The 22,858-nt window shown below is 41.3% G+C and overlaps 1 protein-coding gene across 3 annotated transcripts; it reads left to right on the top strand.

Annotated features, from left to right (window-relative positions):
* On the top strand, positions 1–17,629 carry LOC115210727 (TIP41-like protein). Of its 3 annotated transcripts, none has more exons than XM_029779437.2 (8): positions 1–149; positions 3,193–3,365; positions 6,981–7,160; positions 8,842–8,947; positions 10,627–10,758; positions 11,733–11,828; positions 12,835–12,897; positions 17,217–17,628. In XM_029779437.2, exons 2-8 carry the CDS (start codon positions 3,247–3,249, stop codon positions 17,370–17,372), a joined length of 852 nt encoding a protein of 283 aa, XP_029635297.1. In that variant the 5' UTR covers positions 1–149; positions 3,193–3,246; the 3' UTR covers positions 17,373–17,628. The 3 variants fall into 3 exon arrangements, with proteins under 3 accessions (XP_029635297.1, XP_036358228.1, XP_036358227.1); XM_036502335.1 differs by lacking the exon at positions 1–149 and adding an exon at positions 933–954 and having other exon boundaries at positions 17,217–17,629; XM_036502334.1 differs by lacking the exon at positions 1–149 and adding an exon at positions 1,336–1,362 and having other exon boundaries at positions 17,217–17,629.
* Positions 17,630–22,858: the final 5,229 nt, after the last annotated feature.

Genomic DNA, 22,858 nt, shown 5'->3' with positions numbered 1-22,858 from the left:
TGATCACAATATAAAACTTATTTATTGTGAACCAATCTGTTATATTGTTATAATTGTTAAAAATTCATCTATCCACATTTCGTTTCGTAATTCCAATATAAGTTTTTAGTTCAACCCCATCTTTCATGAATCCAGATTGAAATCTTGGGGTAAGTTCAATTTCTCCCACATTTCTCGCTTATTTTGAGTCTATTTACCCAAACATTCTACATCTCTAATGATACTTCTGATAAATACCCTCCTCTCGTTCACATTCCTTTATTTTTACGCCTGACACTTCGTTTTTTTCTTTTATATATTATGTAATTAACAGCGAGAATTGCTTTAAATTATGAAACTGTTAATTGTGTCGGGACGCAAAAAGCGAATGAGATGGCGTGAAGTTCATGCTTTTCACGGGTTATATAATTAAAATAAAATAGATGATTCAACCAGAAAATGAAAAGTGTTTGTGAGATCTTGCGGGATGGAGCGTGTGGGCTGCGTACAGTGATGAAAGGCGAGCGGTTTCGATTCCAGGTCGAGTGATTTTACTGACTTCTTTTTATCTGTCAAATATGGCTGTAATGGAAAAATATGAGCAGGGAACCTCCTCGCCGTGTTATCAGACAACTCGCTAATTGTAATATATAGAATCTCTTTTAACTAGATGGCCTAATTAGTGCTGGGGTTAGTGGCTGGCTGTAGTGGGTACTACTTTTGAACAGTGGTCCGGATGCGCGTAGTCGCGCATCCGCACTAGCTAGTCGTGACTAGTCGATCCTACAACGACTACCTAGCAAAGTAAATAAAACACAAAATAAATCATTTTTGTTAAACAAAGTAAATAAAACAAAAACACAAAGGATCGACTAGTCAAGACTAGCTAGCGCGAGTGCGCGCACCGGGACCACTGTTCTCAAATAGTACCGCGCTAGTGAATATCGAGCAGTCCTGACGGAGGAAGTTAAAAGAGTTAGTAATCACTGTTATTAACAAGAAAGCTTGCTAGAAATAGCTACCAAATCTCCCTCAAATCACATTTTTAATGATTTTTAAAAAATGAAAAGCAATATTGAAGACTAGATATGGTTGGAACGTCTTTCATGTAAAAAAAATCTGATACGGGATAAACAAAAGCAACAACAACCGATGGGTTTACTTCTCACTATAAAAGGGCAATCCCCCCTCTCTCTCTCTCTCTCTCTCTCTACCAACCCGTTAAAAGCCGATGAAAGTTACGTAAACAACCCATTTCTTCGTCGTCTTCACTTTTCTTGCCTCTTTATTAACGACTACTTTTTATGTTTTGAGGTGGTCACACCTTGTGAACATCCAACCTGGCCATAATCATAGTCAATAGGTGCAGACATGGCTATCGAGGTCAGAAACTTTACAATCACGTGGTGTCGGGTTCAGTCGCGCTGGCGGCAAGTATCTTTTACTATTGCTCCATACTGACCCCTGCTTTGTGAGTTTTAGAGACAGAAACTATGGAAGCCCGTCATGTTAAGCTTCACGGAGATGACTGAGATACATTATTTACATTTGACGGATATTTGTCCTCATCTTGTTTGTTGTTAACGTTTCGGCTGATATTATTATTATTATTCAGGTCACTACCTAGAATCAAACTCGGAATCTTGGGGTTAGTAGCCCGCGCTCTTAACCACTACGCCATATGCCCGTGGCGTAGTGGTTAAGAGCGCGGGCTACTGAGATTCCGAGTTCGATTCCATGCAGTGACCTGAATAATAATAATAATAATAACAACAACAACATCGAAAAATACCTTAGGAATGAGAACCCAGGTTCGAAATTTCCCCAAGACACCTGATGAAGGCTGGAGATTATATCAGCCAAAACGTTGTGTTAACAACAAACAAGATGAGGACAAATATCCGTCAAATGTAAATAATTCCTCATCTCTTAAATATAGAACTGAATGACTGAGTTAATTGGCGATTTGCTAGGGTTGAGAAGACCTGTCCATCTAAGTAAAACTAAGGCCCTAAAGGCATGTCATTGCCCCTGACAGATCTCTCCCCTACAACTCATCTTCCTAACACCATCAATGTTCACTCACTGCATTTCCCTCCCCTTTATCTGTAAGCTCATCTGCCTACTTATCCAATCCTCTGTACCACTTAAATACACCCTCCCGTTTTCCATGCTAGCATGGGTTGGATGGTTCGACCGGGGTCTGGGAAGCCAGGAGGCTGCACCAGGCTCCAGTCTGATCTGTAGAAACACTGCCAGATCAGGCTGGAGCCTGGTGCAGCCTCCTGGCTTCCCAGACCCCGGTTGAACTGTCCAACCCATGCTAGCATGGAAAACGGACGTTAAACGATGATGATGATGTAACTTAGGTTTCACCCCAACACACCTTCACCATCTTCTTTCTATCTCTCTCTCTTGCTCTCTCTCTCTCTCCTCTCTCTCTCTCTCAATTGGAGTGGCCACATATCTCCTCTACTGCAAAGTTTCTTTTTCTGACCCTCTAGCATCATCAGGCACAAAACTACTTCCCTTTATACTATTCTCCTCTCAATTGAGAGGGTGCCCTCACAGGCACTGGTGCCATGGTGCCACCTTAAAAGCACTTAGTACACTCTGTGATGTGGTTGGAGTTAAAAAGGGTACTCAGCCATAGAAATCATACCAGGACAGAGAATGGAGCCTGGTGTAGTCTTCTTGCTCACCAGCTTCTTTCAAACTGTCCAACCCATGCTACTATGGAAAATGAACTTCATCACATAAAGCGCAAAGGGCTATGATCAGGCACAGGTTGACAGGCCACGAATGAGAGGGTTTGGTGTCAGCAAGTAGGTTGCTTCTGTTCAAGAGAATGTGTGCTTAAACTGGCCATAATCAGGTCAAAATTATCTACCTGTTTTATGCTCAAGCCAGCCAGCTCTGACCTCTCACACTTACCCTACAAAGTCATTCTAAAAATAAACAGGGACATCATCAAAACCTCAGAGTCGCAAGATGCTGTACAATTAATTTAAAACATTGTAATTAGACAGGCTTTACATTTGACAGAGTAATCTGAATGCCAAAAGGTTAAACCAATGACATGACTCTCACTAACCACAGTTACAAACATCATAGGAGAAAGCTTCTCAACCACACCCACCCATACCTGCACCTGAATGAACTAATTAATGAACACACTAATTACAAATCAATGTTTGTTTTTATATTTTACAGGGATTAGTACACCTGAACTTCAACTGGTTGTTGTGCAAAATATCTTTTATTAATATGACAGAAGCACCACCTGCTAAGGCAAAACTGAAAAAGGAAGTTTATAACTTTGGGTGTTGGACTTTAACTGCTTCTGAGAGCCACATTCTAGAATCTGAAGGACATGACAGAGAATGGTAAGTATATCTTGGGGTTGTTTCTATTGGGCTGTGGACCTTAAGGGTGTTGTTATGACTTTTTACATTCTGTATCCAAATCACGCAAAGGGCTGTTTTCTTACTTTTCATTTTTCTTGGGTTGGTAAATTATCATTCAAATATTGGAGTTGATTTAATTCCTTGCTCTCTCATCTCCCAGAACTTGGGACCATGTGCATCATCATCATTATCTTCAGCATTTAATGTTCATTTTCCATGCTGGAATGGGTTAGACAATTCGACAGGGTCTGACAAACTCCAGTGTCAGCTTTGCTGTGGTTTTTGCGGCTGGATGCCCTTCCTAACACCAATAACTTTACAGAGTTTACTGGGTGCTTTTTTAAGTGGCACCAGTGAGGTCACCAAGTAACTTGCAAGACAAAGACTCCCTCAAATGGGGGGGGGGGTACTATAGGGGGATAGAAAAAGATCTCTTGCAGTTGAGGAGAAACATGGCTACCTCAGATGGAGAGAGAGAGAAAAGATGGTGAAGACGAGTTGGTTGGGCAGGCCTTAGCCCCAAGTTACAGGGTGGTGTATATAGTAAAGGGAACCAGGGAGTAGAGATGGTGGATAAGTTGGTGAGATTGCAAACCAAGAATGGGAGCTGGAGGGTGGAAGGAAAACAGTGAGTGGGTATTAGGTGTGTGTAAATCTTTTACTCACATATCATCATCATCGTTTAACATCCGTTTTCTATGCTGGCATGGGTTGGACGGTTTGACTGAGGACTGGCAAACCAGTAGGCTGCACCAGGCTCCAATCTGATCTGGGAAGATTTCTACAGCTGGATGTCCTTCCTAACGCCAACCACTCTGAGAGTGTAGTGGATGCTTTTTACGTGCCGCCAACATGATGTATATATATATATATATATATATGTGCCAACCACTCCGCAAGTGTAGCACCCACTACACTCGCGCAGTGGTTGGTGTTAGGAAGGGCATCCAGCTGTAGAAACACTGCCAGATTAGACTGGAGCCTGGTGCAGCCTCCTGGCTTCCCAGACCCCGGTCAAACCGTCCAACCCATGTTAGCACGGAAAACAGACGTTAAAAGATGATGATGATGACATATATATATAATTATAAAATTAAATTTAGGGTAAAAATTGATATTTATCAATTAGAACCAGTGGTCTAGCATACTAAAGAAAGAATCCGAAGATTAAAATATTTATATATACTATATATATATATATATACACACACACACATATATATAATACCAAAGGGTGTACATGTGATCAAGGACATTTAAGAAGCAATGCCTTTTAAAGAAAGTTCTTTGTTTTGTCTCGAGCTGCAGACACTCCCTTGTTTACCTCACTGAGATAAATGTAAGGAACCAGTAACAAAACTGTGAGAAGCTTGTAACGAATGACACCTGGGTTCACAAATTGTAATAAGTTTTGTTTTGTCTTTTTAAATCTTCAAATAATGCTGTTTGCATGTTTTCTCACATTCTCTTATATTTCATGAACAGAATAATTTATTTCCTGCATTTCTTCACATGAATCCATTTTAAAACGTCTTTATTTAGATGACACGAGTTGTTATACAACTGGATATTTTTTTCCTCACCCCAACACTTTTATCATAAAGCAGATTATGTTTGTATTTATGATGTAGTTATTTACAATACTAACTTGACTATTGTCTTTTCAGGCCGATGGTGTCCCTCAGTAATTTCTCATAGTAATCTGTTCTCTAAAATGCATGTTTTCATGACTACTCTCAGTTCTTTCATTTAACATACATTTTTCCCCTTCATCTATGCTAACAGAAGTTGACTGAAGCCTCATTACTGAGGCATTCTTTTACAGTCGGATGCCCTTCCTTTCACTAATCCTGACCTGTTTTTTCAACTAAGGGATTTTATTTTTTACTAGCAGTAATGCCCAGCATTGCTCAGGTTTGTTTCGACCCTTTAGAATTGGAATTTTTGAAAAGTAAAAAATTTGCATTATGTAGCTTGTTATTCTCTTTAAGTGAACATTTTTCTGGTTGAAATACACTGAAAAATAGCGACACAGCAGTAAAAAAAAATCGTAAAAAATAGGGATTTTCATAGTAAAAAAGCACTTTTGATGTAAATAATTTTTGGTGTTAACATGGTCCGATTTGAATCTTTTCTTCTACAGAAGGAAGAGCAAGCCTTCTTCTATCATACTCTCAATTTTAGTCAACTTGTGCTGCAGGGTCTCGGAGGAGATGGTGTTAGTTGAAGGCTACCAAACCTGCCATATACAGACAACTTCAACTTTATACATATATAGAGAGATTTCACAAGTATGGTTGTGTGGTTAAGAAGCTTGCTTTGCAATCACGAGGTTTCAGGTTCTGTCCTACTATGTGATACCTTGGGCAAGTGTATTTTACTATAGCCTCAGGTCGACCAACGCCTTGTGAGTGAATTTGGGAGACGAAAGCTGTATGGAGGCCTGCCACATATATGCGGGTGTCTTTGTATTTATGTATGCCCCCTCCCTCGCACCTCCTGGCAATCGGTGTTGGTTTGTTTACATCCCCATGGCATTAGCAGTTTTGGCAAAAGAGACTGAGAGATTAGGTATCAGACTTACTAATGTAAGTAGATGGGGGTTGATTTGCTTGATTAATACCTTCTGAGGTGGTGCTCCACAATGGCCGCAATCCACTGACTGGAACAAGTGAAAGATGCAAAAAATAGATTGTCTTCAAATATGTGGAAAGTAAGTGGGCAATTTGTGAACAGGAAGCATCAACGTAACACCTCCACATTTGTTAAGAAGTGGCTTTGGGGAGAGAAAACCATGCAAAATGAAAACACAAGCAGATACACATGCATGGACTGATACATACACATCATGTGTGGTAAGTGCTACATATTTCGTTTTTGCATTTGAGAGTCAAGACTATTGAAAAGGTTGCAAGATGCAACGAAAATTTTAGGACAATAAAAATAAGAAAAAAGTGGAAATTTTATCGGTGAGTGTGTTACATTATAAGGCACAAAAAGAAAATGACTCTCCCCAGACACAACAGAAAGTGCTACATAGTTCAGCTGAATGAGCAGTTGGGAAGCAGACTTCTTAACCACATAACCTAGGTGAAATGCCTAGCGGTATTTCGCCTGCCGCTACATTCTGAGTTCAAATTCCGCCGAGATCGACTTTGCCTTTCATCCTTTCGGGGTCGATTAAATAAGTACCAGTTATGCACTGGGTCGATATAATCGACTTAATCCGTTTGTCTGTCCTTGTTTGTCGGGTAGTAAAGAAATAGGTACTTATTTAACTGACCCCAAAAGGATGAAAGGCAAAGTTGACCTCAGCGGAATTTGAACTCAGAACGTAGCGGCAGACGAAATACCGCTAAGCATTTCTCCTGGCATGCTAACGATTCTGCCAGCTCGCCACCTTCATGGTATTGTATATCTACATGCTTCTTCTCATTAACATGACAACAACTACATAAAAAAGAACGTTATTAAACCCCATAAGTCAGCTAAATATGGTGGTTATTGATGACGTAATTTTTGATTGAAAGTTTTCAATGTGTAAATAATGTTTATTAGTCTGTGATTTTTGTGGTTTTATATTTTGATCGGCAGCTATGAAAAGGAATTAACTCTGCCACAGTTACCAGAAATGGTATTTGCTGACAATATTCTCAGACTGGAACATAATGATGGCTTTGGATTAGAATTTAATGCTTTGGATGCTCTAAAATGCGTCGATGCTGAACACGATCTGCTTCAAGTTGCTGCATCCCAAGTTTGGAAGAATGCCAGGTAAATATATTCTTGTTTATTTTATGTTCTTTTATCCAAACACATTCCTCTGGAGGACCATATTAACCCATTCGTGCCGGAATTTTTCTAGTGAATGAAATTGCCTGAAAATTCACAAATAATATTATTTTGACCTAAATAACAATTGAAAAAAATTTCATTGAAATCTGTGTGATAAAGATTGCATACGTGTTAAGAACATGTTTCATTCTTTGATACAGATCATACACAAATCACAATTTGTATCAAGTATTTGTTTTATACCCTTATAAATTAAGGGTCAGTTTAAACAGACGATCGGCATGAATGGGTTAAGGAGGCAAACAAGAGGAAGAGATCAAAATATGCTGAACGGGTCGAATTATGCTGTAACTATGGGTGGGAAGCAAGATGTGATCCCATTGAGATAGAACACAGCAGGTTCCCAGGTCAGTTACCCTCTAAAACCTCCAGCATGGTGGGCATCACAGGACATTAGGAAAAAGGCCATCATGTTGGCTGTTGAGGTTGTAGAGATTACTTCAGGGTGGCTGTTGATAAGGTGTGAACCCTGGATGGGCTAGTGTAAATTGGATATGGTTTGGGGTTTGATCAACCCTGGCTGGGCAGGAATGCCTGATTACTGATTTCAAATTTTGTCACAAGGCCAGTACTATTGGTGGGGAGGTGGAAATCAATTACATCAACCCCAGTGCTTGACTGGTCCTTATTTTATTGACCCCAAAAGGATGAAAGGTAATGCAGACCTCAGAATGTAAAGACAGACAAAAAGCTGCTCATCATTTTGCTTGGCATGCTAATTACTCTGCTTGCTCGTTACCTGAGGGTGTCTGATTATTGAAAGACTCCCACACCCTGAGTAACACCAGGTAACATCACCGATGATGTGTCCAGGATCATCTCACGAGGGTGTACGAGAAGATTGCTTGTTAGACAACCTGGTGTGGTGTGATCATTTCAGTGAACCAAGTTTTAATTTCCACTTGGAACCAGTTCAAATTTGTTACCATAACTACTGCTATTGGAAAAGGCATGAATGTCACAACACTCTAACAAATCAAAATATGTAGATGTATGTTCACCTTCCTGTAACTTGAAGGCAGATCTTCCCCACCTCTCCTTTCCCAACCGGAGTAGCCATATATCTCTTCTACCCCCAAGACACCTGTTTCTTTCCCTTCTATCATACTTTACCCTCTCATCCCCTGGCAAAAAACCACTTCCTTGAATACTGTTCCCCCCCTGCAGTTGAGGGGTCTTGTCTTGCAAGTTACTTGATGACTTCACTGTATGTGTGTGTGTGTGTGTGTTGTGAATCAATGACAAGTGTGTGTGTTTGTGTCCTTTGTTTTGACATTGCACAATAATTGTAAATGAGTGTCAGTCATACAAGCAGGGTCATGAATTCATTTCCCTTATTATGCAGAAACATGTCTGGCCAAGGAGGGGAAATATTACCTTGTTTGGAAACAGGTAAAGGTTGGTGACAGGAAGGGCATCCAGCTGTAGAAAATCTGCCTCTATAGACTCTGCAAACATGGGAAAGAGGACATTAAAATGAAGGCAAAGGGAACGACAACACATACTGCAGGAATTGTTGTAATTAGTTTATATTTTAGGCATTTTTTCCATTTCTTGTATTTATAGAAATTTCAGAATAGATTCTTTATTGTCTCTTTAGATCTGATTGTGAATACATCAAACAAGCCCTGAAACCTTTTGATTGGACATTCACTACGGATTACAAAGGATCACTTTTCTCAAAAGACAGTAATTTAGCAATTAGTGTAAGTATATAATTTCATTAAACTCTTTTTTGTTTTTCCGGTGGTTTAACTCTTTAGTATTCAAGCTATTCAAGCGTGATCGTTACCAGCGTCGCCTTACTGGCACCTGTGCCAGTGGTATATGTAAAAAGATTCGAGCGTGATCGTTACCAACGTCGCCTTACTGGCACCTGTGCCAGTGGCATGTGTAAAAAGATTCAAGCGAGGTGATTGCCAGTGCTGCCTGACTGGCCCCCGTGCCGGTAGCACATAAAAGCACCCACTACACTCTCGGAGTGGTTGGCGTTAGGAAGGGCATTCAGCTGTAGAAACTCTGCCAGATCAAGACTGGAGCCATGGTGCAGCCATCTGGTTCGCTAGCCCTCAGTCAAACCGTCCAACCCATGCTGGCATGGAAAGCAGACGTTAAATGATGATGATGATGATGATGATTATTCATCCATGCACCCATCTTCTCCACCCACTGTTCCTGAGAGAGTCGTGTGAGTAAAGTCCTCTTTAGATCTCCTGCCAGTTGGCTCAGCTTGAAGAATCTGTCTTGTGGTTCTTGTGATATTCTAATCACACAGCCACAGTACCAGAGCTGTGACCTCTCAATACAGAGACATGGTGACTCCACCTGAAGAGACCTATGTCATCATCATCATCATCATCGTTTAACGTCCGTTTTCATGCTGGCATGGGTTGGACAGTTCGACCAGGGTCTGGGAAGCCAGGAGGCCGCACCAGGCTCCAGTCTTATCTGGCAGTGTTTCTACAGCTGGATGCCCTTCCTAACGCCAACCACTCCAAGAGTGTAGTGGGTGCTTTTTACGTGCCACCAGCACAGGGGCCAGAGGAGGCTGGCAACAGTCACAATCGGTTGGTGGTTTTTATGTGCCACCAGCACAGGTGCCAGAGGAGGCTGGAAACATCCACGATTGGTTGGTGCTTTTTACGTGCCACCAGCACAGGGGCCAGAGGAGGCTGGCAACAGTCACAATCGGTTGGTGCTTTTTATGTATCACCGGCACAGAAGCCAGTCAAGGCAGCGCTGTCATCGGCCACGTTCGGATGGTGCTTTTTACGTGCCACTGGCACAGGGATCACAACTACAATTTCCATTTGATTTTCATGTTAAATCCTTCGACTACTTCTGAAAACAAAACGTTTGGCTTTTGCACCAGTAAATCCTTCGACTACTTCTGCTCTGGCAACCTGGCCATGTTGCCTGGCTGTGATCCCCGTCAATAGGTGCAGACATGGCTATGTAGGTCAGAAACTTTACAATCACGTGGTGTCGGGTTCAGTCGCACTGGCGGCAAGTATCTTTTACTATTGCTCCATACTGACCCCTGCTTTGTGAGTTTTAGAGACAGAAACTATGGAAGCCTGTCATGTTAAGCTTCACAGAGATGACTGAGATACATTATTTACATTTGACATATCTCCAGATATTGTTGACCTGGGGCTACAGTAGAAGGCACGTGCCCAAGGTGCTACACAGTGGAACTGAACCCAGAACCATGTGGTTGCAAAATGGGTTTCTTAACCTCTTATTAATAAATGAAACTATTTGAAGATGAGGATATTTAGTCATCCAACATCCATAGTTATAATCATATGATCAACTAGAATACTGACTGTTGTTATACATCGCTTATACAGTGACATTTTTTTTCCGTTTCTCATCAATCCAGGTGATACCAACATCGGAACGAATTAATCTGGAGAAACTAAAGCAACGTGAAAAGATTTTGTTCTATCAGGACATCCTGTTATTTGAAGATGAACTTGCCGATAATGGTGCTTCTAAACTGAGTGTGAAAATAGTGAGTGTTTATTTTAGTTTTTCTTTACTTCACTGAACCCTTTTTTCAACCCCTTCATTGCCATATTTCTGTTGAAATACTCTGTTTGTCTTTCAATTAATCTTGAAAATGATGAAGAATTTGCTAAAATAACTTTGTCGTTCTTAAGCTGGTGTTTGGCAAATAAATCAATGTGAAATTTTTATGGGAAATTTTAATTTGGATAATTTTAAAACAGAAAGTTTTTAACACTGAACCAGAGGTGGTCGCAGGTGAATTGGCATCAAAAGGCTTGTACAAGGATGTTTGTAGTTGTTATATAGACCCCAGGTCACCTCTAACTGAGCAAACCTATAAATGAAGGCATTCCATCCATGACCATGTCATCTTTTTGGAGGTATCTAACATATTTGTAGGGTGATTTGAGGGAGATTTAGCTGGTATTTCTAGCAGATTGAATTCATTATTTTGGTAATGATGGAACTGCTGGAGCTGAAGGCTGTAATGACAGGCTGAGATGAGGAAATTTAAGCAAAAGGAACTCAATACACACATCATTATTTAACGTCCACTTTTCCATGCCTGCATGGGTCAGACAGAATTTTTTGAGGGCGTTTTTTCATGGCTGGATGCCGTTCTTATCACCAACCATCACCTGTTTCCAAGTGGGGAGAAATATTTCTCCATAGTTGGATATAGCTTTTCACAGGAAGCTGAAAACATTTACAACCATTATGTGATGTGTGCGCACACACACACACACCTACTAAATTCACTCACAGTCTTTGGTCAGCCCAGGACTATAGTAGAAGACCACATGGTTGGGAAGAAAACTTAACCACATAACCATGCCTGGAACTGAAAATTCGTTAGCGTGGTTTCCTTAAGAAATTAACCTGTTTGGTTCTAATTAGTTTTTTCCTTAAAACAATTGAAATTCTCTAAGATTTTCCCGTCTCCTAAAACTGACTTAATGGTTGATGTCTGTCTTTCAGCGTGTGATGCCATCTGGTGTGTTTATATTGCTGCGATTCTTCTTGCGTGTTGACAATGTATTGGTCCGGATAAATGACACTCGACTCTACCACGAGGTGAATCTATTTTAAACTTTTATTACAAACAATGGTGGTGTATAGGGTGAGTCTACTTTAGAAATTAATGTATGAGAGAGAGAGAGAGACTCAGTGTGCCATCATCATCATCGTTTAACATCTGCTTTCTATGCTGGCATGGGTTGGACGGTTTGACCGAGGTCTGGAGAGCCAGCATCTGCACCAAGCTCCAGTCTGATCTGGCAAGCTTTCTACAGCTGGATGCCCTTTCTAACACCAACCACTCGAAGAATGTAGTGGATGCTTTTTACATGTCACCGGCACAGGAGCCTGCTAAGTGGGCCTGGCATCGATCACGTTTGAATAGTGCTTTTTACATGCCACCGGCACAGGGGCCAGTCAGTGGGTACTGGCATTGGCCATGTTCGGATGGTGCTTTTTACGTACCACCAGCACAAAAGCCAGTCAGTGGGTACTGGCATCGGTCACAATTGGATGGTACTTTTTACGTGTCACTGGTACAAGAGCCAGTCAGGGGGTACTGGTATTGGTCACATTCAGATGGTACTTTTTACATGCCACCAGCACAGGAGCCAGTCAGGGAGTAGTGGCACTGGCCACATTTGGATGGTGCTTTTTATGTGTCACTGGCACAAGAGCCAGTCCGAGTATGTGTGTGTGTAAAAATTTCTTGATAACTCATCATTATACATACATAACTTGATAGTCTACTGCGTTTTAAATACCTTGAAAGGGTGTTTGGAGGCAACTATTAAAGGGTGTTTGGGGGAACTTCTATATAAAGTGGTCAGTTTGAAGAAAAGGAAATGGTATGGATGGGTAAGTTTGTGGGAGTGTGAGAGGTGAGTGACAGATGGGGATAGAGGGAGGTGCAGTGAATATCATGAATATTTGTTGGAGGAGAAGGTGGAGGGAGTAGGTGTGTGTCCGGGTGGTAATAGGTGGTAGCACAGCTGATGTGAAATGTGCGGGGGTAGGGTGCCAGGAAGTATATTGTAACAAGTCTTGGTAATTACCCTTTCAGGCTGGAACCGATTTTCTTCTTCGAGAATACTCAAGCCGAGATAATGAAGTGTGTGATATCAAAGTAAGTGAATGGAGATTTTTTTTCTGACATTAATCAGTTTATCTTTTATTTGTTTCAGTCATTCGACCGTGTCCATGCTGGGGCACTGTTTTGAAGGGTTTTACTTGAGCAAATCAACCCCGGTACTTATCTTAAATCTTGGCCTAACCGCTAAGCTATGAGGATATAAACAAACCAACAGCAATAGTGGGAGACCAAGCTACACAGATATATATGTGGGTGTGTGTGACAGGCTTTCACTCAGTTTCTGTCTACCAGATCCACTCTCCAGGTATTGTTGACCTGGGGCTACAGTAGAGGGCACGTGCCCAAGGTGCTACACAGTGTGGAACTGAACTCAGAAACATGTGGTTGCAAAATGGGTTTCTTAACTTCTTATTAATAAATGAAGCTACTTGAAGATGAGGATATTTAGTCTACCTACATCCATAGTTATAATCATGTGATCAACTAGAATATTGACTGTTGTTATACATTACTGATCACAATGCATTTCTCATTGGTTCAGCTTTGAAATGATGCTACCCTTGGGTGAGCAGGCCAACTTTTCCTTTGATCAGAAGGCTACTCGATTGCATTGGTACCTGTTTACAGCTTAGTGGACTGAAACACTATGAAATAAAGTGTTTTGCTCAAGAACACAATGTGCAGCCAGTCAGGGAATTGAAACCATGAACTCACAATCGTTGTACTCATACGCTTAACCTCTAAGCCATGCGTCTTCACCCATAGTTATAACACCATTGTAAAATACATTCAGTTAATGTTATTACATAATATATCAGCTAAAACGTTTGAGAGAGCATTTTTATGGCCAGAGTCACAAACCATTCACTGTTTGTCAGGTAAGACATCCTTTTGTTCTACTCTTCCACTCACCTTCAGAAGAGGAGATTGGTTGATGAGGATGATGGCAAATGGCGATGTGAACACCATAACACTTTCATTCAGAGAGTGACAAGCTAAGCTGTAAAATGTTGATGTTTATGCATATACATGCATCATCATCATCATTAAATATCCATTCTCCATGTTGGCATGGGTTGGAGAGAAATGATGCTAGGATTTGTCTGGGATCATTTTTGCCCAACCCATGCTCACTTGAAGATCAGACTGTGTGATAGGGATTCAACAAATAGTATAGCACTTGTCAGTTAAGAGAGTAAATCCTCAAGTCTTGTTTAAATACAGCTACCCAGAGTTTCCTCGTCAAATATTAATTTATTTCACCATTTCCCAAGTTGATAACAAGAAGAAAAAAAACAAGACAGTTTGTTGACTGCATTCAAAGCAGTTGATGTTGGAATGGGAATGCTCATACCGTAAAAGACAAAGAAATGTGTAATGGTCATTGTAACATGAGTTATCTCCCTTTTGTTTCCTTTTTTTTTTTTTTGAGATATATATATATATAGAGAGAGACGCAATGAGTTTCCATCTACTAATTCCTTTCACAAGTTGTTGGACTAGGGCTATAGCAAAAGGCACTTTCTCAGGGGATTGTACAATGGGGCTGAACCCAAAACCATGTGGTTGGGAGGGGACCCACTTTACTACACTGCCATATCTGCACCCAGAGTAAATACAAAGGATGATGAACCTGGTTGGAAGGAAAGAGGGAATAAGATGAATAGTATTAGTCATTCTAATGTGACTAGTATTAATCATCCTCTTGAAAATATTATTGCTGTTGGAAACTGTTGTGGCAGACTCCCCCTGGTGAGAAGTGGACTGGTCCACTACTAAAAAATAGTGGACTGACACGGTCAGTAAGGTCAGCCAGCGAGATACACTGTTGGTCAAGCTGCTGCTTCTTGCTGCATTGAAGTTATTTTGTCTTCCTACAAAGGGCATAGGCTTTTTTCTCTACATTGACACATCATCATCATCGTTTAACGTCCGTTTTCCATGCTGGCATGGCTTGGACAGTTCGACCAGGGTCTGGGAAGCCAGGAGGCTGCACTGGGCTCCAATCTTGATCTGGCAGAGTTTCTACAGCTGGATGCCCTTCCTAACGCCAACCATTTATACTACAGAGCCAGAGCCGGTTTCAGCCAGGTTGGTAATCATCATCATCATCATCATCATCGTTTAACGTCCGCTTTCCATGCTAGCATGGGTTGGACGGTTCAACTGGGGTCTGGCAAGCCCGAAGGCTGCACCAGGCCAGTCAGATCTGGCATGGTTTCTACAGCTGGATGCCCTTCCTAACGCCAACCACTCCGAGAGTGTAGTGGGTGATTTTATGTGCCACCGACACAGGTGCCAGACGAGGCTGGCAGACGGCCACGCTCGGATGGTGTTTTTTATGTGCCACCGACACAGGTGCCAGACGAGGCTGGCTGACGGCCACGCTCGGATGGTGTTTTCTTATGTGTCACCGACACAGGTGCCAGACGGGGCTGGCGGACGGCCACGCTCGGATGGTGTTTGTTACGTGCCCTCAGCACGGAGGCCAGTCGTTGCGGTACTGGCTACGATCACGTTCGGATGGTTTTCTTATGTGCCACCGGCACTGGTAACACAAGGATACAAATTCCATTGATGTTCATCTATTTTGATTTGGTTCGATTTGATTTGATTTGATTCGATTCGATTCGATTCTCACTTGCCTCAACAGGTCTTCACAAGTGTCACAAGAAGGAAGGTATGCACAGGTGGACTGACTACGTCCCAGGTAGGGGCCATGGATTATGGCTTCACTAGTCTTGCCGGGTCTTCTCACGCACAGCATACTTCCATAGGTCTCGGTCTCTAGTCATTTCCATGGTGAGACCTAACGTCCGAAGGTCGTGCTTCACCACTTCGTCCCAGGTTTTCCTGGGTCTACCTCTTCCATGGGTTCCCTCAACTGCTAGGGATTGGCACTTTCTCACACACCTATCTTCATCCATTCTCGCCACATGACCATACCAGCGCAATCGTCTTTCTTGCACACAACAACTGATGCTTCTTAGGTACAACATTTCTCTCAAGGTACTAACGCTCTGTCGAGTAAGTACACTGACATTACACATCCATCGGAGCATACTGGCTTCGTTCCTCACAAGCTTACGCATGTCCTCAGCAGTCACGGCCCATGTTTCACTGCCATGTAGCATAGCTGTTCGTACACATGCATCATACAGTCTGCCTTTTACTCTGAGCGAGAGGCCTTTAGTCACCAGCAGAGGTAAGAGCTCCCTAAACTTTGCCCAGGCTATTCTTATTCTAGCAGTTACACTTTCAGCGCACCCGCCCCCACTACTGACTTGGTCACCTAGATAGCGGAAGCTATCAACTACTTCTAGTTTTTTCCCCCGGAAAGTGACGGAAGTTGTTTTCTGCAGATTTTCGGAGGTCAATGCTCCAGAGCATCTGCCACATACAAAAACTATCTTCCCAGTTAGCCTACCTTTGACATTGCTGCACCTCTTATGTGTCCATAGCTTACACTGGGTGAAAGGGTTAAAATACTCAGGTAGATTAGGGTGAAGAAGCTGTGTCGTTGAGGGTCAACATCTGCATATCATCATCATCATCATTATTTTATGTCTGCTTTCCATGCCAGCACAGATTGAAAATTTTGTTTTCCAACTTAGAAAAGACAGAAAACCAGCGCATCCAATTCAGAAGTTTCATTTGGCAACAGTTCTACAGTTGGATGCCCTTCCTGATACAAACCACTTAATCAGTTGCTCAATTTAACACTACTATTTTGCTCCTTGATGCTATTATCAGAGTTTATGGGTCTCCTTCCCAGAGTCCCTGTCTTTCCTCCAGATTAAAGATTAACCAATTAGCAATCAGATTATTCTGCCAAATGTGATGCTTATTAATTCCCTTTGTTTTGAATTAATCTTGGCTTATCTCATAGCTTTGACATGTCAATGATGTGACTGTTTATTTTTAGAATGATATTGCAGGGTAGGTGTGAGAGGCCAGATCTGGCTGGTTTGAACACAGAAACACAAAACAGGTGGAATTCTAGGCTGGATGCACCCATTTTAAATGCTGCAAGCTTAAAGATTGCAAAAACGGTTTGTTGAGAATCTGAAAGAAATTCAGGAGGAATTACAACAGTGTTTCGTGGTCTGCTACCACAACAGCTCCTTTATAGGATCCAGTTAGCTCAAGACATCATCAGGAGGAACCACATCCGGTTTCGGCCCCTACTCCTCTACCGTTTTGACGTGACGCATAGCGGGGCTCACCCTTTCGGAGGTGTCTTCAGCTCTGGTGTTGGGTGCATGTCTTCTTTCTTCTGTTCCCTGACCTCTTCGATGTAGCGTCAACGGGCGACTGACTGAGGAATTATATGCTGTGTTTATTATTTTCAGGTGCCACCATTCGTACTCAATGACCCTAACGAGGTATGCCACTACCTGACGAAGAGAACCGAATTCTTTGAGAAACTCCATTTACCAATTAGTAGCAATCAAAGTCAGCCGGAACCCAAAGTAGAATCTACAAATACTGAGGCAGTACTAAGGTGATGACTATTGCAATTTGTAAAAGAACTGTTAAAGCGAGAGGTTTCTCTTGTCCAAGCAGGAAATTTTATACATGTTGTGAAATGAACAATAATTTAACATTGATTGACCTGAAGTTCCTATCAGAATTCTTCACTGAGCTGGGCAAATGTATATATGTTCATACATACATACATATATGGATGAATACACACACATGCACACACACATATTTTTTTATATTTTAATTTTTTATTTATGTGTGTTTGTATATATGTGTAAGTGCATGCATGTATGAATATATATGTGTGTGTCTACATAAGTAAGTGTATATATTTATCTTTGTTCTTATATATATATATATATATATATATATATATATGTGCATAGATATACATGTATTTGTATATACATACATATATATTTATATGCAGACATATGCTTATGTGTGTGTATATATATATATATTCATGTGTGATTGTGTGTGTGTGTGTGTGCAGTTGTGTATATACTCCCATCATACTTGTACTTCATTATCATCAGGATCATTTCAGTTTTTGAAATGTTTTTACAGTTGCAAAATAAACCACAAATAAAGAAAGAAATAAAGAAAAATTGTTTCTCAAAGTATTGCATGAGGCTGTCCTTTATTTATTGTGTGTGTGTGTATTATATATATATATAGGGCATCTAGCTGTAGAAACTGCCAGATCAAGATTGAAGCCTGGTGCAGCCATCTGGTTCACCAGCCCTCAGTCAGATCATCCAACCCACATGCTAGCATGGAAAGCGGACGTTAAACGATGATGATATATAGATAGATAGATATACATATATATATTATTGTCATCATCATCATCGTTTAACGTCTGTTTTCCATGTTGGCATGGGTTGGACAGTTTGACTGAGGCCTAGCGAGCCAGAAGGCTGCACCAGGCTCCAATCTGATCTGGCAAAGTTTCTACAGCTGGATGCCCTTCCTAACGCCAGCAACTCCAAGAGTGCACTGGGTGCTTTTACGTGCCACCAGCACAAGGGCCAGTCAGGCGGTTCTGGTAACAACCACCATTTCACCCTAGGTCTAGTTGGGACTTGCCATCCACAGATTTGGTCTGTGACACCCAGTAAGCTGTCCCATAGGAATTCCCAGTTGCCCTCTCTGTTACAAGTCTGTAGTTCCTCCTCCTTCTCATTAAATTTCTCAATTAGGCATTCCTAAATCTCTGACCATCTAAAGGACCCTTCTGCTTCCAAATCCTTCTTTTCCAGACCAGTCTACTTCTTGGAATCCTCCTGGCCTGAAGTCTAAAGTTGCTAACTTGTCCTTGAGGTAGCCTGCAAAAGAATATAATAAAAAACTGTTCTTTGGGGCAGAGGCAGATATATTTGTTGCTGTACTCCTCTGAATTACTAGCCTAAGCGTAGGTATTCTGTCACACACTCTGACTACCTCAATCACCTTATCCACCCATTTCTCTGCTTGAAGTATGCCTACACAACATACCCCATCACTGTTACTGTCCCAGAATATTTTATACCTATGTTTCTTGCCAGTGAGGAACCTGGCTGAAACTTACCTCTTGAATGCAACACACATCAACATGCCTCTGTTCAAGTGGTTAGGCTGCTGTACTCATAATCACAAGATCCTGGTTTCGATTCCTTAGCCTGACACAGTGTTGTGTTTTTAAGCAAAACATTTCGTTTCACTCAGCTCTAAATGAATAACTGTGCAATGGATTGGCTTCCTGTTTGGTGGGGGTGGAAACCAGGTAAGGAGGACTCAAGACACTATCATCATCGCATCAAGTATTGATGATGAGTTACAAATTATAAGAGTTTTATGTTTTTAGTCCAAATCCCACTCTGATCACCTTTGCTTCACATTCTTCCAATGTTGACAAAATAGAGTACCATTCAAGTACATAATCTCTGATATCTCCCTCCTCACCCTTTCCTCTCTTCTCTCTCTCTCTCTCTCTCTCTGGCCAATCAGCACCTGTTTATCTTTATTCAAATGAGAATGCTAGCTAGTCACAAACTTTGCTAAAGAGGAAGGTTGTTAGAATCTGGCAACCTTTTCTCTCCAAAGAAACCCATAAAAACTAATGCAGACATGGTGGGTGTGAATCAACTGTATAGGGCAACATGGAACGGACTAAGGATAATGTCATTACCCAGAGATATCCCACCTGAATCTTATGCTAAAATGTATGAAAGTAGTTTCAAAAGCCAATACTTAAAACAAATCCAGTTCACATTTAGATATGAAAAAAAAAGATACACCACAGCATTATCAAGCTATGTATGGGATTTAAAAGACAGTAGTATCAACAAAGTAGAAATGTCTTATCTATACACCAAAGGAACTACTACGGCAAGAAGTACTTCATCTTCACTGAAACAGCAGACACCATAAGAAATCACCATTTCACATCCGTTTTGTATTCTAGCATCGGATGGATGATTTGGCTGAAGTTAGCAAACCAGAGAATTGCACCAAACTCCAATGTCTGCTTTAATATGGTTTCTACGGCTGGATACCCTTTCTAACGCTGAGCACGTCACAGAGTACTAGGTGCCTTTTAAGTGGTACTTGTGACGCTACAAGAGCCTCACCCCAACTGAAGGTGTAATGATATTGAGAGAGATGGCTTGTGCCAAGCGATGAGAAGCTAATGTATGGTAGGCGGACAGAAAATAATATTTGTACTGTCATGAAGATACATGGTTACCCCAGTTGGAAAAGACAGAGATAGGTCGGGGCGTGCCCTCAAATGACATGGAGGTGAGTGTAAGAGGAGTGGACAGGGTGAGTGCTCAGAATTAATAAGTGCCACCACAAGGGGAAAATTTTGCGATAGCGTCAACTGAAAAGGGTATAAAAACTCGAAATCCAAAGTATGGACGGCCCTAAACAAACTGGATGTTGTCCAGAAATCAATTCTGTCAGACAACTTTAAAATGATTTTTTTCTGTGCAATTGTAGAATCAGTTCTTTTACATGGAGCAACAACCTGAACACTTACCAAAAGAACTAGAATTCAAGCTAGATAGTACTTAAACTTGAATGTTAAGAGCAGTCTTAAACATGTTTTGGAGAACACATCCCACCAAGAAATGGTTGTATGGAGATCTGCATGTGTCCACTATTATAAGGGAAAGGCGCTTGCCCTTTGCTGGACATTGCTGATGAGCTAAACAAGAGCTGGCAAGTGACCAACTGCCAAAGCATGGCCGTACTCAAGCAGGTCGTCCAAACACAACGCATGTAGATCAACTCCCCAGAGATACTGGATGCCTCCCCCGAAGACCCCCTTCAACCAATGCAGGACTGAGATGGATTGATATGTACGGGTTAAAAATGTCCAAGCAAGCTCGATCAGATGATGAAGATACCTAGTACGAGAGATGAATACAGTTGCAAAGACTCAGGAAGCACAGGGAAATTTTCAGAGAACATATGGATTGAGAGGAGGGTGAGAGAGAGATGCTTTTGTATTGTGAGGAAACTAGTAAAAGAGGGATGCAAAGTGATGACGGATTAGTTATTTGAAAGGTGAAATGGAAGGCAGACAGACAGATATACATGCATACCAAAATTACACACTATTTCTTTGTAGACGACTTGAAACTTTATGCAAAGAATATGCACGAGATGCAAAAGACCTTTGACCTGGTTACATCTCAAAGGATGTAGGGTTGGAGTTTGGTCAGGAGAAATGTTGTTATATCGTTGTGAAAAGGGGGGAAAGTGTAAACCAGACAAGCAACATCTCCATCAGTGGCTTCATTGTTTCCTTTATATTTGATGAGGAATGTTACGGGTGTCTAGGAGTGTATAAAAACATAGAATGGCACCTATAACAAAACACGTGTCACTAAAGAATATTACGACCGAATAAAGGAAATTTGGACCTCGGAACTCTTTGCACTCAATAAAACAGTGGCCCACAATGTGTTTGTGGTGCCAGTACTCATACTAAAATTTGGGCTGCTTGATGAGATCCGAGCCATTGATGTGAAAACCCGAAAGATATTAAAAAGCACACATCATTTCCTGATCAACAATGATGTAGACTGCTTCTACCATAAACGAAAACAAGGCGGCAGATGCTTAACATCAACCCAAAATGCCTTTGAATGTCGTATCATGGCCACTTATAATAAAAAGGGGTGTGGTGGAATGTCTCAGTGAAAACCTTGATAAAATGTAAACAAAATAGATCTACCAAATATAATGATTTGGGACAGAGAAGAGAAACTGTGTACAGTTGAGGAAATAAAACTGAAGAATTCTCTTGAAATAAAACTGAATAATGACATCCATCCATACATACATACATAAACACGTATATACATACCTGTGTGTGTGTAACCTCCGTTTCAGGTCCTTGTAAGAAAACTAGCTCAGGGGCTAAACCCTAATCCGCAACCTGGAACAAAGACCTTAACGTGCTCTCACTAACTCCTTGTCCTCTCTCAAACACCTACCCACCCGTCTCAGTCATGCCAAATTCCCTGTTTTCTTTCTAACAACCACCGTCAATGACCTTCAGTAACTTTATCTATTCATTTATCCATCGCATCTCTTCCCACTGTTCCCTGAAGGGTTTTGCGGGTGGAGTCCTCAAGGCACCTCCTCCATACGATCCGGTTGGATTCAAAAGCGTGACCAGCTGTGACTAGGGATATTATCCAATCTCCTCATTCTTGGTCTACCCGTAGGTCATACTGTTCTATATTTTTGAGATGAGGAATTCTGTACATTGTTTACACTGGACGGATATGTGTCTTCTTGTTTGTTGTTTATTGTTACCACATCGATTCGGCTGATTTACACTCCAGCTTTCAACAGGAGACCTGGTGTAAAGAGAGGGACAGCTCAGTGCCTAAACATCGAGCAAAGTATATAAGTAGCGATCCTGTTACATATCACGAAGAAATGATCAAGCTAAGTAACAACCACCCCAGAAAACATACTATCCACTCCAATTAGGAAGAGAAGAGAGGATGAAACCCATAAACTGATCGCAGTCTGTCTACCATGTGTGAAAGGCCTCTTGGAAAAGATACAAAAGATATGCGGTCCATATGACATCAGGACGGTATTCAAGAGTAATATAACATTTCACAAATATCTCCTTCGAGTAAAACCACCAATAGAAGAGAATATGACCAAAGACTGCGCGTACATCATCCAATGCAGCTGTGGTAGGTTATACAAAGGCGAGACATGCCGTCCCCTCAAAATAAAGGTAGAGTAACATCGTAAAGTTGTGACACGAGGAGATGTTGAAAAATGGGGTATAGCTGGTCATGTATGGAAAAATGGAGACCACCTCCCTCTGTGGGATGAAGTTAAAATAATAGACAGAGAACACCACTGGAAAATACGAAAACTAAAAGAAGCAGCACATATGCTAGGACACGACAACCACCTAAGCAGACCGAGTGCAGATATGAGTAGCATATGGGAACCGGTATTAAGGAAGGATAGGAAAATGTTG

This window comes from Octopus sinensis, linkage group LG4 (genome assembly GCF_006345805.1).
Source record: "Octopus sinensis linkage group LG4, ASM634580v1, whole genome shotgun sequence".
NCBI lineage: Eukaryota > Metazoa > Mollusca > Cephalopoda > Octopoda > Octopodidae > Octopus > Octopus sinensis.
Note: the sequence above shows the minus strand (reverse complement) of the source record. Positions and strands in the feature narration are given on the sequence as shown.